The 17,050-nt window shown below is 43.1% G+C and overlaps 1 protein-coding gene across 1 annotated transcript in view; it reads left to right on the forward strand.

The window, feature by feature from the left end:
• The window catches only part of syne2b (spectrin repeat containing, nuclear envelope 2b), a 175,809-nt gene that overhangs the window by 36,558 nt on the left and 122,201 nt on the right, over positions 1-17,050 (forward strand). The window contains exons 25-48 of the mRNA XM_030044847.1: positions 387-521; positions 854-979; positions 1,705-1,898; positions 2,519-2,597; positions 2,746-2,846; positions 3,054-3,174; positions 3,374-3,664; positions 4,181-4,776; positions 5,094-5,249; positions 5,818-5,968; positions 6,413-6,571; positions 7,098-7,265; positions 8,192-8,293; positions 8,676-8,876; positions 9,960-10,167; positions 10,811-10,923; positions 11,062-11,264; positions 11,722-11,829; positions 11,947-12,226; positions 12,727-13,056; positions 13,268-13,597; positions 14,636-14,965; positions 15,259-15,564; positions 16,492-16,719. Of these exons, the coding sequence (XP_029900707.1) occupies positions 387-521; positions 854-979; positions 1,705-1,898; positions 2,519-2,597; positions 2,746-2,846; positions 3,054-3,174; positions 3,374-3,664; positions 4,181-4,776; positions 5,094-5,249; positions 5,818-5,968; positions 6,413-6,571; positions 7,098-7,265; positions 8,192-8,293; positions 8,676-8,876; positions 9,960-10,167; positions 10,811-10,923; positions 11,062-11,264; positions 11,722-11,829; positions 11,947-12,226; positions 12,727-13,056; positions 13,268-13,597; positions 14,636-14,965; positions 15,259-15,564; positions 16,492-16,719 (5,016 nt within the window). The remainder of the gene's footprint in view (positions 1-386; positions 522-853; positions 980-1,704; positions 1,899-2,518; positions 2,598-2,745; positions 2,847-3,053; positions 3,175-3,373; positions 3,665-4,180; positions 4,777-5,093; positions 5,250-5,817; positions 5,969-6,412; positions 6,572-7,097; positions 7,266-8,191; positions 8,294-8,675; positions 8,877-9,959; positions 10,168-10,810; positions 10,924-11,061; positions 11,265-11,721; positions 11,830-11,946; positions 12,227-12,726; positions 13,057-13,267; positions 13,598-14,635; positions 14,966-15,258; positions 15,565-16,491; positions 16,720-17,050) is intronic.

Genomic DNA, 17,050 nt, shown 5'->3' on the forward strand with positions numbered 1-17,050 from the left:
AATGCAGCTTAAAAATAATTTTCTATGGTTTTGCAGAATGATTGCCATGTCAAACCTCTAAAATTTTCTTATATTGTCTTAAATACAAGTAAAGCATGCTTTGATAATCTTGTATTTATTTATTACGATAAATGTGTAATTTGTGTGAATGTAAATATCTGTGTAAACTCTCTCTTTCTCATTTTGGTACCAACTGAGCTATTTGGGGATCACTTTTATTACATTTCCGGCACTGTAAAACCCTCGAAAAAGAAAATGTTTCTCACAAAATATGCTTAAATAAACACACTCCTCCTCATGTTTCTAATTTCTATTTGTAAGTGAGATAAGCTCATTTGCCCACGAGCCAGCCTGCTCATTAAATCTGTGCCTGTCTCTTCTCCCAGGAGACCCTGAGGACCCTTGACCCAGAATTGCTGGAGGAGTTCCTGAGAGCAGCCGAGGGCATGGAGGCCTTCTGCACCCCCTCCCAGCTCCGAGACATGGAGTTCTTCACCCAGTCTGTCAGGACGCAGTGGGAGGTAAAGCACATGCTCGCTGTGTGTGGGCGGTGTGGCGGTTTAATTTCCATTGATAAGAGAGTGTTCACACTAATTGCAACGAGTTTTAATGACCCAGAAGTGTGTGTTTGCCTCCGTCTGCAGTTCACATGTCACGTATTTGCTTGCGTATGTCTTGTAAAACATGTGTGTACTAAAACTGTAGCAGTGTTTTTGCCTTCCTCAGTATTTTATGAATTTGAATGTCAGTCATTTTGCTTGTTCACATTTTATCTTTATGTAATAACCTGGTACAGCGTGTGATGTTCTAACGTGCCATCATGCTGTTTTATTCATTTCACTTTGTCACGCAGGCCGTGAGAGCTGACATATCAGGCTTTTTGCAACAATTACGATTTGAAGTAACAAGGAAAGACTTTAACACAGCTGCTCTGCAGTGTGAGATGCACTTAAGCTCCAGCTTAGAGAGCAGAACTCAGGTAGCCAAATTGCTCAAGCTAAACTCTTGGCAGGCTTTGGTGGGTGGATATGCAGCCAGCTTATCAGCTCTGCTTTCTCTAACCTTTTTTCCTCTTTCTCCTCTGTATGCCTTCATGGAGCCTATAACAAAGGGACTTGGTAAATGCATATTTTCAGTGACTTTGTTCTTGGTCTTTACAATTCAAAACAAATGATACAATTTATTGCCTTGAAAATAATTTACAACCACAAAAAACATAGTGAATATTATGCACAATACAGTAACATATAAAACAAAACTGTAAGGATAAGTAAAAAGCAGTATAACAGACATTACATTGCAAACTGAAATTAAAAAAAATGCATTTTTTATTCTCTCTGTACTTGTGGGCTGCTGCCATCTGCGGGGTTTGGTTGTGTGTTGCAGTGTGTGTGGTTTTGCACTGCCATGTACTCACCAGATGTGACTGGGATAAGATACAAATGGGAAAAATGAGAAGATGTTATTTAAAGAGAAAATTTAGATTCTTTGAGATTTATTGTGGTTTGGTCAATCAAGGGAAAAGTTTGTAGCACACAAATCTATGTAGATTTTTCTGTCAAAACAGAAATGCATGTGTGACATTGAACAAAACAGGGAAAAAAATTAATCTGGTTGGAGTTGGCTTTATAAATCCTCTGGATTTAAATCTAATTATTACCGTGCCAGTACGCTGACTGTCTTTGCTCTGTCAACATTAATCAGGCTTGCTTCTCGGTGGATGGCAGCCTGGCTCAGGCGGGGCAGCATCTCGAGGCCCTGAAAGAGCTGTGTGACACCCTGAGCCCGGAGGACGCCCACCGCCTGGCCCAGGCTCAGCTCAGGGAGTGTGAGAAGAGGCTGGCCGCCATCCAGCGCCAGTTCAGTGGAGACCAAGACACATCATCCCCCGACGCTGGGTGAGATCCTGACGGGAGATGTTACTAATCTTGTGTGGTCTAGTTTGAACGGTTATCTAAATAAATTGCACCTCAGAGCAGCAGTAGAGTAGATACAATAGTACAGCCATGTCTACATATCAGTGTGGGGCTGCAACAGAGAAGAGCATTCCATACCCACTTATTGAAATGCCATAGACAGACCATATTTACCCAAATTAATTTCAGGTTTTGGTATGGACGCTGGTGGACAAACGTCTCTATGCATAGAAAATTGAAATTTAAGAAAAAAGTAAGGAACAGAAAAGTACACAAACAATCTGTCCATAGAAAGCTGGAAACAAGATTTTACTTCATAACTTTTTTTTCCACATTACCATCCAGTCAAAAATGAGAGTGCAGTGAAATGATGTCATGTTAAGTGATTTTTTTTTTTTTTTTTTTTTTTTTTTTCGGTAATGAAGTCCTTTATTTATATTGTATTAAACTGTGGAAGGTGTGGTGGCTGTTATAATCCACATAAGCGTCATTTCACAATTCATCAGCAAAGCTACAGGATTACAACACAGGCACCAGAAAAGAGCAAGTATGTGGAGACATGATTGACACTTGTGAGTTATCATTTCATCTCTGTTTCCCAGGATCCCTGCTGACCACAGTCAGGATCTGACCCCACAAAAGGAGCAAACGACAGCTGACAAACCTCAGATCTCAGTTGAGGTATGATTTACTCCCATGGAAAGAATGAACCCTGGATTAGATTAAATTCAATAGTAGGAGCACTTTTAAGCATGCTTGTCTCCATCATCCTGCTACACAATCATACATTTACACACAGTTATAATATTCATCATGTTACATTTGTCAGGTGTCCCAAGTGGTGGTGAAGACGAGCCCTGTTGAGAGGAGGGAGATTGAAAAGCAGACGTCTGTAGACGAAGATCTTGCCAGAAAGGAGTCTGTAGAAAGGTAGACTGAACTCACTTTCCGTTTAAACTGCATTGAAATCTATTTCCAGTTTGCTAATTGCTATTTTTTTTTTTTTTTTTTACCAATTATTAAAACAATCTGGGTGTTAAAACATGCAGAATTCTGAACACACATTATGAAGGGTGCTCAAAACTGTTTGGAGGTCAATATTTTATTCATGTTTACTTTGACGGATAAATTCCCCAGACAGGAGAGTAGTAAGAGGACTCTGCAGGCCCAGCTGGCTAAGAATGAGCAGAGCATCCAAGACGTCCCTTCTGAATCTGTTTCCCTCAAAGGCCTGCATTCACGGCTGCAGGAAATACAGGTACAGTGCAAGTTTGTGTATACATAATCACAGCCTAGTATTTAATAATATTTATGATTGCAATATATGTATTTTTTTATATAAATGTCTGGATATAATATTTGGATTACTCTTAATAAGCAAAAAAAAAAAAAAAATCCTCAAATTATTAAATGGCAGTAGCATGGCAATAAAGAAACTGGAATTCCTTGTTTCCCAGTTCATGAGGCAGGAGACAGAGTCCCTGTGGTCTGACTACACAAACCAGTGCTCCCAGTTGGCTGGGAAGGCCGGGCTGGAGCAGGAGAGGGTGGAGCTGCAGGAGCAGTGGCGCAGCCAGCAGGTGAACCTCCAGAGGAGGGGCAGCGCTCTGGGCGCCGCGCTCAGACAGATCGACTCCACCGAGAACCACATGGTGGACTTCACCGACCGCCTGGACCGCTACCTCAGACAGCCCAAAGACGTCAGCGCCTTCACGCTGGCCAACAGCAACATCCTCACCGATATCAAGGTCTCACATGAGCCATGCACTGTCTCTCTTTTGGTCCAGCTAATGAAAAAAACCTTGAGAATGACTGCTGTGAGATGCAGGTGTCATCATCAACAAGTCAGTCAAACAAAGGAGAGGGTTTTTCCATCACAACCTTAGATCAGAGCACAATCCAATCATAAAAAGGCTGCAGGGCATAAAGGTGCTTTGTTGCTCTGGCCTTGCAGCTGAGGCAGCATTTTTCTCTTGCAGTCGTGATGAATGGGCTTATTTGCTCACACAGCACTTGTTCTGAGGGCTTGTTTACACCACAATTTGATTTGCCTTAAAAACAGCTCAGGCATGAAAAATGCATGAATTGGTAATTTAATTAAACAAAAAAAAAAAAAATCCCTTAATTTTGTTTCTTTCTTCTCTGCTAGTTTTTAATCTGTTTGAAAACATTCTTTGCTAAACCAGCTGTCAAATGTATCAAACCAGGAATATTTCTTGAGCCATTTTTTCCACAAATTTAGTCATTCTCTCCTCTTGTGACAGGAGCTGGATGAGAATATCCAGAGCGAGCTGGATCAGCTGTCCCGGCTGAACTCTGAATCCAGCGAGCTGGACCCCAGAGACCGCTCCCCCCTGTCCGGCGAGGTGGAGACACACCGAGCCAGCCTGGACCAGCTAAGACAGCAGGTCCAGAAGAGCGAGGCAGCCGCTCGCGCCCTCGACCGCTTCCTCATGTCCCTGCGCACCGTGGACCAGGACATCTCCGGAGTGCAGGGCGCCCCCTGCAGTGACCCTACGATACTGCAGGACTGCCGCTCCAAGCTGGCTCTGATCCAGCAGAGCATCGACAGTCTGAGGGACAAGGCTCCCCAGCTGGACCTGCTCCTCCAGGGAGCGAGGCTGACGGTGACCAGGGACGGGGCCCCGGCCTCCTGCCTGGACATGGTGGCCGCCCTGATGAGGAGGGTGGAGGAGGCCGACAGTGGGCTGGCCGGCCAGCAGCAGAGCCTGCAGAGGGAGACGGAGAACAAATCAGTGGGGCTGAGGAAGAGGAGCCTGCTGGGAGTGCTGAGGAAGCTGCAGGAGACTGCCGAGAAGCAAGGCCTGAAGGAGCCAACCATGCCTGCTGTGCAGCAAAGGTGTGTTTGTGCTTATTGATGAAGTTTAACAACAAGAACAGCCTTGCTTTTAGCTTGACCACCATGCATACATGGTTTTATCAACCCATAGAGGGCCTTGAAATCCTTCAGCTTTCATTTAACCATGAAAATCAGCAAGACTGGGGTTAAGATCCTTTCACAGGACAAAAGCATTACACTTCTTTTGATACAAGAAAACTGGATCCGTCTGCTCGTGACCCCGAGGTGCCGTTCAAAACATACAAGAAGCTTTGTTTCTGTGTAACGTGAGTAAAGGCTGAATTCATGAAATCATATTAATATTCTGTGTTGTTTAGGCTTCGCGCCGTGTCGGACCTGGACGCCCAGCTGCAGGCTCAGCAGGCGGAGCTGCAGAGCCTCCGGGAGCTGCAGGCGAAGCAGGAAGGAGGAGAGGCCGTCCTGCAGGAGCTGGAAACTCAGTGGGAGGAGACCCAGAGGGCTGTGGCCGACAGGTACAATGGGGAAGAACACAGGCTGAAGTACAAATAAAAAAAAAAAAAATAATAGATGGAAGAACAGGGGATTGCATGATGTGTATGTTGTGTGTATTCATGGTCACACACTTTTTAGAAAATAAATTAACTGAAATAACAGTTGATGGTGTGCACATCCAATAAAAATAAATACATAATAATAGCTAAATAAAATAAAATAAAATAAATAGAAAAATAAAATCATAATATAAAAGATACTACAACTAAAAATGAAAATATATTAAAAAAAAAATAAAATTAGGAGGATGATTGGAAGGATAAGTGATTAAATGTATGACTTTTTTTAACTTATTTTTTATGTTTATTTGCATGGAACAAAGTATCGAAATTCAAAAGATTGTTTAGATAATACAAACAAGTAAAAAAAATGTTACAAAATGAGCACCAGTACATGAAGAAAAGCATAACTGTGTGCGTTTGTGATTTGAGTGCTAACACTAGAATCACAGTTAACATGTAAATGTGAAGTATGCTGCGTGTTTTAGACCTGAAGAGCCTGAAAGCTTTTGCGTTCCTCCCGTTGCAGGAAGGACGAGTGCGACGTCCTGCTGGAGCTTCTCAAGAAGTTCCAGAGCTGCCGCAGTTTCCTGAGCAACACCATGCAGCGCGCCGAGCAGACGGTCAGCGAGCAGGCCTCCTACATGGGCAAAGACAACCTGCAGAGGCTCATCGCCAAGGTGAGGGCACAGCAAGCCAGACGATGATGATGTTGAACATTTGTCTTGCATGCAGAGGTTACCTTCGTCTGTCAGAGTCCATCTCTACTCAGTGAGCTGTATATTAGAAATGAGGAATGAACAAAGATTAAAAACTCACTTATAGAGCATATTTCATACATCAGTGTTACCAAAAGTGCTTTACACACATGAAGACGATGGTTCAGGGTGATGAAAAGATGTCCCACAACAGAAAAAACAACAAAAACAGCAACAAAATCAGAAACAGGCATCACAACTCGAGAAATGATGAGTCAAAAGTGTCACAGATTTAATATTTTGTGTGTTTTTTAGGGTAAAAATGTCAGTAAAAGTAGTAGGATAGAGTTAAAATTCATTGAGCCACTAGAGGGCAGACTCGCTGTGAGTCCCCAGTTCGTTCACGCTCAGTTTGCGTCTGCGCAGGTCCAAGACATCAAGGAGGACCTGGCCGGCCTCGGCGAGCGAATGGAGGAGATCCGAGGCGTTTGCAAGCAGCTGCAGTCCCACCTGAAGAAAATCCCCGACTGCAGCGACGCTCCGTTTGAGGCCGAGGCCGAGACGCTGATGGACAACTGGCTGGATGTAAGGAGAGAAATAGAGATCGACCCAAAAGGGAGAATAAGAGACTGTGAGGTTTAGTTATTCAGATATTTCTTGGCGGTCGAGTTAAAAACCTCAATGGTTTGAATGGCAAAGGAAAAAATTCTGGTAAAAATACAAACAAAAGTATAAATGGTAATGACTTATTTTTTCATACAAACAATAATGATGTTAATTTGAGCTTGGAAGGTCAGCTAAGCTAACTTAAATAATGTAGGTAACTTAGAAGGACATTTTTTCAGTTGCTAGCAGGAGGAGCAAGGCTTCATATTGTTACTCATATTATTCATATCATATTATTCCCTCCTGTCTCCCCTCTTTTTTCTTTCACACTGGGCTTAATCTAACATAACATTTCTGAGTCAGAAAATCTGTGGTTCTTACGCCTGCCTTTGTGAAATATTTTTTAAAGTCCAATCAGCACGAGTGAAAATAAGGGGGTTAATCCTCATGTTTTGATCCCTGGGTGGAACAATAAAGTCTCACTGAGCTGGACGCTGTGTTGCAGGTGACGGAGAAGACGGACACACACATGGACAACCTGAAGGTGGGGCTGGAGCTGTGGGACAAGCAGCTGATGCTGGGCGGGGAGGTGGACGGCTGGGCCGGAGCCAAGCTGGCCCTGTTCGCCGAGAGTCATCCCTTCCACAGCGAGCAGCAGGTCCTCGCCATGAGGGTACGACCTCAGCCGACCGCGTCTTTACCGCTCTACCTTCCAGTCTGCAAATCTCTCTCAAGACACGCAACACGCCAAGTGTCAGGCCTGGGTTTCCATGCATTGAAGTTGGGATTGGGAATCTGGGAATCTAATCTGAGAGTCATCTTATCACAAACCAAAATCTCTCTTTTTTTTTTTTTTTTTTTTTTTGTTATACTTTATTTTTTCAATGACTGTTGACATATCTGCAGCTTAACTGCTTCCACACTTACATTTCATTACATTTTTAATAAAGAACACAGAAAAAACAATACAAAACCGAAAAAACAACAACATTGCTCTAAACCAAATACCAAAAAAAAAAGAAAGATGTGACGAATTAATTGGATGCTGCTGATGTTTTGTGCCTTCAGTTCATATATACACATGCATACATATATGCATACCCATCAAAATACACACAGTAGGTCTCCCTATACATATACACAGTATACAATGCATAGTACTTGCAGGGAGTGTCAATAGCGTGATAATCTCTTTTAAAGTGAGAAAAATAATATTGACCTTCTGATTCCTTTTGATGATGTGGTTATAATTTACGGTCATCTAAAATCCACCTTTTCTCAAACACATCTCGATTTTGTGAGTTATTTTTTCCATAAGTTCAACTTCTTTAATCATAATTTTCCATTTTGTTAGATCCGGGGGTTTAGTTGTTTTCCACCCTTTTGTAATTTGCCTCAGAGCTGTGATTCTCAAGATTTTCATCCTGATTAAGACCAGCTGGAGGTTTTCCCAACATAATATGCTCTGCTTTCAAACACAGAGGTTTTTTTTAAAGACCTCTTCTATAAATGTAAAACCCCCCAAACCTCTTTACAAGACCTACTCTCTCTGAAGTCCGTTTTCATTGTGGTCTCCTCCTTTTTTTTTTTTTTTTTTAGGACGAGATCCATGAGCACGAGCAGAACATCGAGCGTTTCCACAAGAAGTCGGTGGAGATCCAGGAGATGCTGCAGAGCCAGGAGGCCCCGCTGGAGCTGCAGGTGAGCCGCAAAATCATTTTCACCGTCCTGCTGTTTTGTTGTCTCTCAAAACATAATTATTATATAATTATCATGAATGATCTAATTCAGCACACACTGCCTAAAACCTCTTATGTTCTCCCGTGCCTTCTACTGAATTATTGTTCTCAATGTCTTGTTAAATGCCTTTTTATAATTCATGTAAAGCACTTTAATTTCTTCTTTTGTATTTAATGCGCTGTGCAAATAAACTTGGCTTCTCTGTAGTTATTACAGTGTCCTTATATGATGCTGTAATGGCTGCTGTTGCCTTTGTGAAGCAGATTTAGTTTACCTTCCTTTTCTAGTCAAACCTGCCTTAGCCTTTATCTTACTCTGCCCTTCTCTACTCTTACGCCCGTAGGTGATGGAGACCCAGCTGAGGAAGAGGATGGAGCAGGTGAAGGAGCTGTTCACGGACAGCACTGACGTGTTCGAGGAGCTGACCGCCGTGAAGAAACACCTGGCCGAGAGGACGGACGACTGCCTGTCGGCTGTCGACAACATCCAGTTGTCTCTGAGCAAGATCACGGCGTCAGAGCCACAGGCCGGCTCAGAGATACAGGTAGACAGCCACGGTGACGCCTGGATTATAAGCCGACTCCTGGGTTACAGGGCGAGTCTCTTTTATTGGCCGGGTAAGGCTGCATGATCTGACAAATAAACACCAGTCCCTACCAGGTTACATCAAACATTCACATTAAAGCTCAGACTTGAGTGTTGGGTTTTAATCTGGGTTTCAGTTTAATCATCCTGCCCACTTCCCTGGGACTGAATCAGCACCGGCTAAGGTACCGGTATGATTTCAGGTTTATAATTCTCAAAGAACCCTATCCAGCTTAGATTATGTAATTGCAGTGTGAGTCTAATGTGTGTAATAAATAATAAAATGAAACAGATACAACAACAATAATGATTAAAAAAAAAGCCGCATTTGGATATTTTTTCGATATTATAAATTCTCAAGTGTCTTTTGGTATATTTCTAGCTTTTGCTGAGCCAGAATTTTGTTCAAAAGGAAATAAAAACGAAAGTCCCAAATACAAGCCGGTTACTTTTGCTGATTAAAGCGAACAGAAGCCTTGGCTGCTCATCGTAGTTGTACGCTTGTTTTACAGGACTGCACTGGACTTAATTAACATGAGCGCAGAAGGAGAAGCAATTAGCACGTTCCATTTGACAGCATTTATTATAGAGTGTTACCATTTCTACAGTCAAAACAAAGTGTCCATACAACTCAAATCTACACTTACCTTAATTACAGAAATAAGTGAACAACTCTGAATCACATAAATCAGTGCAGAGTTTGCTTTATTTGTTCAATTTGATATTATAATATCCCCTAAAAATGACAGGTGGAGGATCTTATGTGTTTGCCCTGACCGCCGATGGATAGAAAGAATCACTTGAGGGAAGGAATATCAATATCAAATACAGTTTGATGCTCACTAACGTGCAGATCAGAACAGTGAACTGTCCACGGCGAGACATAAAACTGTCTTTCGCTGCTTTTGTTGCCGGAATAACACCGATATGCAGCAGAATAACGTCAATATGCAGCAGAATAACGACGATATGCAGCAGAATAACACCGATATGCAGCAGAATAAAGACGATATGCACCGCTTCATCATCTCATCCCCGGCAGGATCTGTGCGAGCAGCTGGAGGCTCAGGAGGAGCAGGCCGAGGCCGTGCTGAAGGAGGTGGGCCTGGTGTGCAGCGTGGCCAGCCCCCAGGCGCTGGAGGTGCTGTCTGCAGAGTGCGGCCGGCTGAGGGAGGCCATCGCCCGCACCAAGGACATGATCCACCTGAAGAGGGAGGAGAGGGACAAGGGCCTGCTCAGGGTCCTCAAAGGTTAGCTCTGACAAAGTGTCTTTTTTTAATTATTTAATATGTTTGGATGCCATTTCAATTCAGCATACCAGTGATTACCTACCGATTTGTTTCTTGGATCAAAGGAACGGCACCCTTGGTGTTCTTGGTTGCTTACACTGCAAAAACTCAAAATCTTACCAAGATTATTTGTCTTATTTCAAGTCAAAAATGTCTTATTACTAGTCAAAATATCTCATTACACTTAAAATAAGACATGATCACCTCAGAAGTAACTTGTTTTTAGACAATTGTCTCTTGTTTCAAGTGAAAATTCACTTGAAACAAGTGAAAATTTGCTTGTTTCATTGGCAAAATTTGTTTATTGTTTCTAACTAATTTTCACTTATTTCAAGTGAATTTTCACTTTTTCCACTGGCAAATTTTGCCAATGAAACCAGCAAATTTTCACTTGTTTCAAGTGAATTTTCACTTGAAACAAGTGAAAATTGTCTAAAAACAATTTACTCCTGAGGTGATCATGTCTTATTTTAAGTGTAATGAGATATTTTGACTAGAAATAAGACATTTTTGACTTGAAATAAGACAAATAATCTTGGTAAGATTTTGCGTTTTTGCAGTGTATAGTGTGTTTTTAGTGATGATTTTCTTCATGTTCCCTCAGATGAAAGCAAGTCGTTTGAGGATTGGTTCCAGGACTTGCAGCTGTCGGTCAATGAGTGTTTTGAAAATCCTGAGAGCAGAGAGGAAGTGGAGACATCTCAGAGAAGACTAGCTGTAAGTTACTGGCTGGGTGTGTGTGTGTGTGTGTGTGTGTGTGTGTGTGTAAGGATCTTCCCCCAGCGCTGATTGTGACGTAATCTAAAACTTACCAAGATGAAGGGGTTCTCAAAGACCTTCTCTCCCGTCCACCAGGATTTTCTGTCGTCCAAAGACTGCGAGAGGCGTCTGGAGCAGCTGAGAGATCAGCTGGAGCGAGGCGGAGAGCAGCTTCCCGCCCAGCAGCTGGATCAGCTGTCCGCCTGGCTGAAGGAGCAGCAGGAGGAGGTGAACACGTTCAGAGCTCACTGCCACAACCGCCAGCAGCAGATGGACTCTGTCCTGAGCAGCTTGGACAGGTAAACACCAGCAAATATAACAACAAGGACGAGGGTGTGAAAACAGCCTATTCAGAGAACCAATTCAAATTCCTTTTTCATTTGCACATGGAACTAGTAATAATGCTTTGCCCAGAAAATTAGAGAAAGAACAGAAACTAGAATAATTAAAATTACATTTAACATCAGATGGATGTTAGATTTCATGTGTTTCAGTGCTTTTGATGCCTTTCATGGTGCGGGCGGGGAGGTTTAGGGGGGCTTTTCTGGTCGTTTCTTTGTTCCCACCATAAATTGCACCAGTGAAGCCGCTCCATCAACACTTCAGTGAAAATTCATGGATCTCCAAACTCACATACTTTACCTTCAGATTAAGTATTTCTAATTCGATAAAGCATCTCTGAGTCTGAAGCTCACATGGAGATTAACAGCGTGGATGTTAGCGTGACGTAAGTTTCTTGCGTCTTCTGATCTGCAGTCTGCAGGAGCAACACGACGGCTTCCGTGATTGGCTGCAGGCCAAAGAAAAACAGTCCGCGGACTCCGACCAAGTCAAGCACCTTCTCAAAGAGCTGCATGACGAGAGGTGACGTCCAAGATCTTTAAGAAAAAACAGCTCTTAAGATGTATATTCTGCCAATGTATCGTCTGACTGACTGCAAAGTGCTCGCCATGTATCCGACTTTTGTCTGTTCCCTCACAGTGGAAGAGCTGAGGCCCTCGGCGAGCTGCTGGCATCAGTCAGGAAGCAGGGCGTCCGGGCCGACAGCCTCCTGAAGGATGGAGACAACCTGCTGCAGCGCTACCGAAACCTGGAGGCCCGGCTGCAGAGGCAGGCGGAGGCCCGGGGCGTCCTGGAGGGGGAGTTAGACGGTTTTAATACCCAGGCTGAGAGCACCAGGGCCTGGATCAGAGACCTGCTGCAGCCCCTAACCTCCCAGAGCGCAGAGACCCAGGCTGAGGAGGTGAAACACACGGCACAGGTCAGTCAGTAGAGCCTAAAACCTCAGTGAATACAGAGATCAGCGTCAGGATTTGCAGAGAAAATCAAAGTCTTAACCCTATAAAGCCATTTGTATCATATATGATACACATTTTCAATTCCGTTTTTCATTTTCAGTTTAATCAATACTTGACCAAAATACTGTTGTATACCTTTGAACACTTCCCCTGTTCACCCTGGACCATACCATTGGCACTTCAAGTACATATCATATATCATACACCAGAAATTTAAAAAAAAAAAAAAAATAAAAAAATAAATAAATAAATATATATATATATATATATATATATATATATATATATATTGTTATAGGACTAAATAAAGGGTTCAATAAAAAAAAAAATTGGAATTTTCTGCCAATTCTTTCATAGCTCAGGCTTTATAGGGTTAATATGAATTTTCAATCAACAAAACCATCAATCTGCATTTACATGTTTGCAGAATTTGTCACTTTCTAAAAAAGATGTTTGTTCCCAGGCTGTCCTGAGCTCCAAGCCTGAGGGAGACTCGAAGGTGAGCGACCTGAGGAGACGAGGTCAGAGTCTGTGTGACAGTGAGGACCTGGAGGAGAGCAGGAGACAGGAAGTCCAGCAGACAGTCAGAGATGCAGAGGAGCGGTGGAAAACAGCCGTGCAGAGCGCCGAGGACGCGCTCAACAAGGCCGACGCACGAGCCGCCTTGGACAAGGACTTTGCTGCTTTCAGAACCCAGAATGAAAACGTCCGGTCCTGGATCAGAGACCAGAACCAAAACCTGCAGGCTCTGGACGCCACCATGCAGCCTGAAAAGAGGCGGCAGATTGCACAAGTGAGTCTAAAATTGTCTTGAAAAGGGACTTCGAGTTTTGTTTTTTTTGTTTTTTTTGTCTGGGAATTTTAACAATCAAGAAAAAGCAAAGAATATACCACTGATATCTTGATCCCTAATTTGTTAAAAATACTTAGTTCAGTGTATTTGGAGTAAGTGTCTCTCGCCACAAGCTGATTTGGTTATCTACATGGATATTTGTTTCCTTTAGGCCTCTCTGAGCTCCAAGCCTGAGGGAGACTCAAAGCTCGAGGCGCTGAAGGGACGCTGCCAGAATCTGTGTGACAGCGAAAACCTGGACGAGAGCAAGAAACTGGAGGTTCGACGGACGGTGACAGACGCAGAGGAGCAGTGGCGGGCGGTCCTGCAGAGCGCCAAGGAGGCCGTCGACAAGGCGGAGACGCAGGCTGCCGTCGAAAGGGACTTGGATGCTTTCAAAACGCAGAATGAAAACGTCCGGTCCTGGATCAGAGACCAGGACCAGGACCTGCGGTCTCGCGGTAGTCACATGCCGTCGGAGGAAAGAGCACAGATTGCTCAGGTGAGGGCATCAGTCATTGTGTTGCATGATTTATTCAGAAACATATGATTTGCTTTGCCTCAGAGTATCAAAACTACAAGCCCAAACCCATAAAGTAACTTTAACTATTTAACGCAGTAAATAGCCACCATCATTAACCCTCTGAACCCCAAGCAGGTTTTGGGTGTTTTCTGCTCCCCTCACATTTTGGCTCACTGTGGGCTTGTTTTTCACTGCAGTTACAAGTGCTGCACCTCTATGGAAACAGCACAGCTGTGGCTATCACATGGAGTCATTCAAAAATGTCTTTCATACAGTATGAAAGAGTTATAGTGCCATAAATAATAAAAATATAAAAACGGCAAACTGATTTTTTTTGATAATTTATTTTACAAAAATCGAGAAACATTGGAATAAATATACAGAATATTTTTTCAGGTGCCCACAAGTGTCACTGATCCAGGAAAAAAAAAAGTAGGGCTTCACATGATTTATTTTCTGAAATATTAACATTTTTCCAACCTGTATAAACTTAGGCGTTTTTACTGCCTTGCGCCCTTCCATGTTACTACTGTTGCCTACACACTGAAATTCAGTGAATTTTTGTCACGCGACTGTTGGGCTCACCTGAATCAATCAAGATGTCTCAGATCCACTGAAGACCGCAGAATTTTCTGTTTTTTGAATTATCTGGATTGATTAAACGACTATTTTTTGGCGAATTGTTGAATGAAGCATGTATAATAAAATGATTCGAATGAAAAATCACTTTTTTAGGCTTAGGAAAAAAATGGTTTTTAAAGCTTCCAGCTATGATAAACGATTGAATTTTGGCGATTTTTTAAAAAATACATGTCTTTCTATCCCGCTGGCGGGTTTGGCGTTCAGGGGGTTAACATGACAAAGTGGAGTGGAGATGTAGATAAAATGACAAGTGACACATGGGTTCTGCAAAAATGAGGTGCAATTCAATATTAGAGAGACGTGTAATACCTAATACACAAGTTATAGCCTCAATATTTAGTTCTTTCAAAGCTCTGCCTGTATCTTTGTTTGCAGGCTGTTTTGAGCTCCAAACCTGAGGGAGACTCAAAGGTGGACGACCTGAGGAGGCAAAGCCAGAGTCTGTGTGAGCGTGAAGCCCTGGAGGAGAGCAGGAAACAGGACGTCCTGCGGGCAGTGAAAGACGCAGAGGAGCAGTGGCGTGCGGTCCTGCAGGCGGCCGAGGAGGCTCTGAACAAGGCCGAGGCTCAAGCTGCGCTGGAGAAGGACGTGGACGCCTTCAAATCTCAGAGCGAAGGTGTCCAGTCTTGGATCAGGGAACAGAAACAGAAGCTGCTGTCGCTCGGTAGTCACATGCCGTTTGAGGAGAGGTTACGGGCCGCACAGGTGAGATTACAAATTAGATGCAATTAAAGGTCTCAGATACTAAAATACCTGTAATCTTAGGTTGCACTGGCGCTTTTTGTCTCAGTGTTAAGGCTAACATATGAAGCCAAAAACCCTGAGTAACATGTCAGAAATAAAAGCAAATGATCTTGATTTTCTGCTGTTTTGACACACAAAAGCCTGTCGATGTTGACAAATTTGCAGTCAGAGTGAAGTCACAGGCAACTTCTGTTCACAAAATGCCTGCACCCACAGCTTGCACTGTAAATATCGACCGGTGTCTTTGCCTTCAGGCTGTTGTGAACTCCAACTCCGAGGCAGAATCCAAAGTGAACGACCTGCAGCGGCGAGGCCAGAGCCTGTGGGAGCACGAGGACCTGGAGGAGAGCAGGAAGCAGGACGTTCAGCGGACGGTAAAAGACGCCGAGCAGCAGTGGAAAACCGTCCTGCAGGCCGCCAGAGAGGCCGAGGTCCGGAGTCTCACCGACGACTTCGACACGCAGAGGAAAGACACGCAGACCTGGATCAGAGACAAACAGCAGCGGCTGCAGTGTGTGAGCAGCCACGCCCCACCTGAGGAGAGACGCCGCACAGCAGAGGTCTGTCTGAACTCCGTACACTGCAGACACACTGATCACTTTTTTATTTTCAGCGAATTCAGTGTGATTCATGAATTTTTCTGACTCATGATATTGGCATGTCTTGAGCTGCCAAAGGGAGTTGTGTTTCAAAAGAGTTTGGGACATGAGGTGAGGTTTGAAAGCTCAGCACCTGCTAAAGTGATAGTTAAGTTTACTAGATCTAAGGTCAGCTAACTCACTGCCCTCTTTTAAGTCGCATCTCAAAACCTATTTTTACAGGAAGGCCTTTTTAGAGTAGCTCTCTCTTGCTTGCCACTTTTATTGCTTTATTTTATCTTGTTTTATTTTATTTTATTTATTTTTATTTATTTTATATCTACACTCCTGACTTTGGTTGTATCCTGACTGTTTTATCTTGCTCCGTAAAGCAGATCGGGTTTATGGTTTCATGTTGAAGTTTTTGTGTGGTTGGCGTTGACTGTATTGTTTTGTCTGATCTGTAAAGCACTTTGTAACTGTGTTTTGAAAGGTGCTATACAAATAAAGTTTTATTATTATTATTATTATTTATTATAAGTTACTGATCAATAATCTTAATTAATCCACAGATGCATGGTCATGGCCATTTTGTGATATGCAGAACTAAAAAATGTAAGCCTTGAAGCTGTTTTTAGAGCATTAATTTCCACGTCATATCCACATTTTCCATGTTAAAATGATTCCTTTGATACTATTAATCATGTTTTTTTGTAAGTGGATCACAATGAGCTTCACTTCCTCGGTCAACAATATTACATGCAGCCAAAAATGAGGAGTGCACTAGACAAAACCAAACGGGTGGTGGAAATTTTGATATTGAGAGAGCTTGTCCTTTCATCATGCATTTTTTCTTTCCACCAAATTGTCTGTTGCATGTAATGAGAGCATCGGATTTTCTTTTGATAGACCGTCCTGAGCTCCAGACCTGAGGGCGACTGTAAGGTGAACAACCTGAGGAGGCGAGGCCAGAGCCTGTGTGACCTTCAGGACCTGGAGGAGAGCAGGAAACAGGAGGCTCAGCGTGCCGTCAAAGACACGGAGGAGCAGTGGCGGACGGTCCTGCAGGCGGCCGGTCAGACGGCGGACGACGCCGAGGCTCAGATCGCCGTGGAGAGCGAGATGAGAGTGTGGGAGGTCAGAGAGCTTAACACCTCTGTTAGACACTCATTTATCTGACTTTTATCCACAGAGACCTGCAGTGAGAGCAACAGTACAATGACATTTCCCATATCATTAAAATAAAAGTTCCCGTAACAATCTTACCAGTCATTTTGTAAAGGAAAGAAAGAGTTAAAACAACATCAGCCTCGTGGAAATTATGATAAAATATTCCTTCACTGCAAAAACGCAAAATCTTACCAAGACTATTTGTCTTATTTCAAGTCAAAATATCTCATTACACTTAAAATAAGACATGATCACCTCAGAAGTAAATTGTTTTTAAACAATTTTCACTTGTTTCAAG

The sequence above is a fragment of the Myripristis murdjan genome, chromosome 22 (assembly GCF_902150065.1).
Source record: "Myripristis murdjan chromosome 22, fMyrMur1.1, whole genome shotgun sequence".
Classification (NCBI taxonomy): Eukaryota; Metazoa; Chordata; class Actinopteri; order Holocentriformes; family Holocentridae; genus Myripristis; species Myripristis murdjan.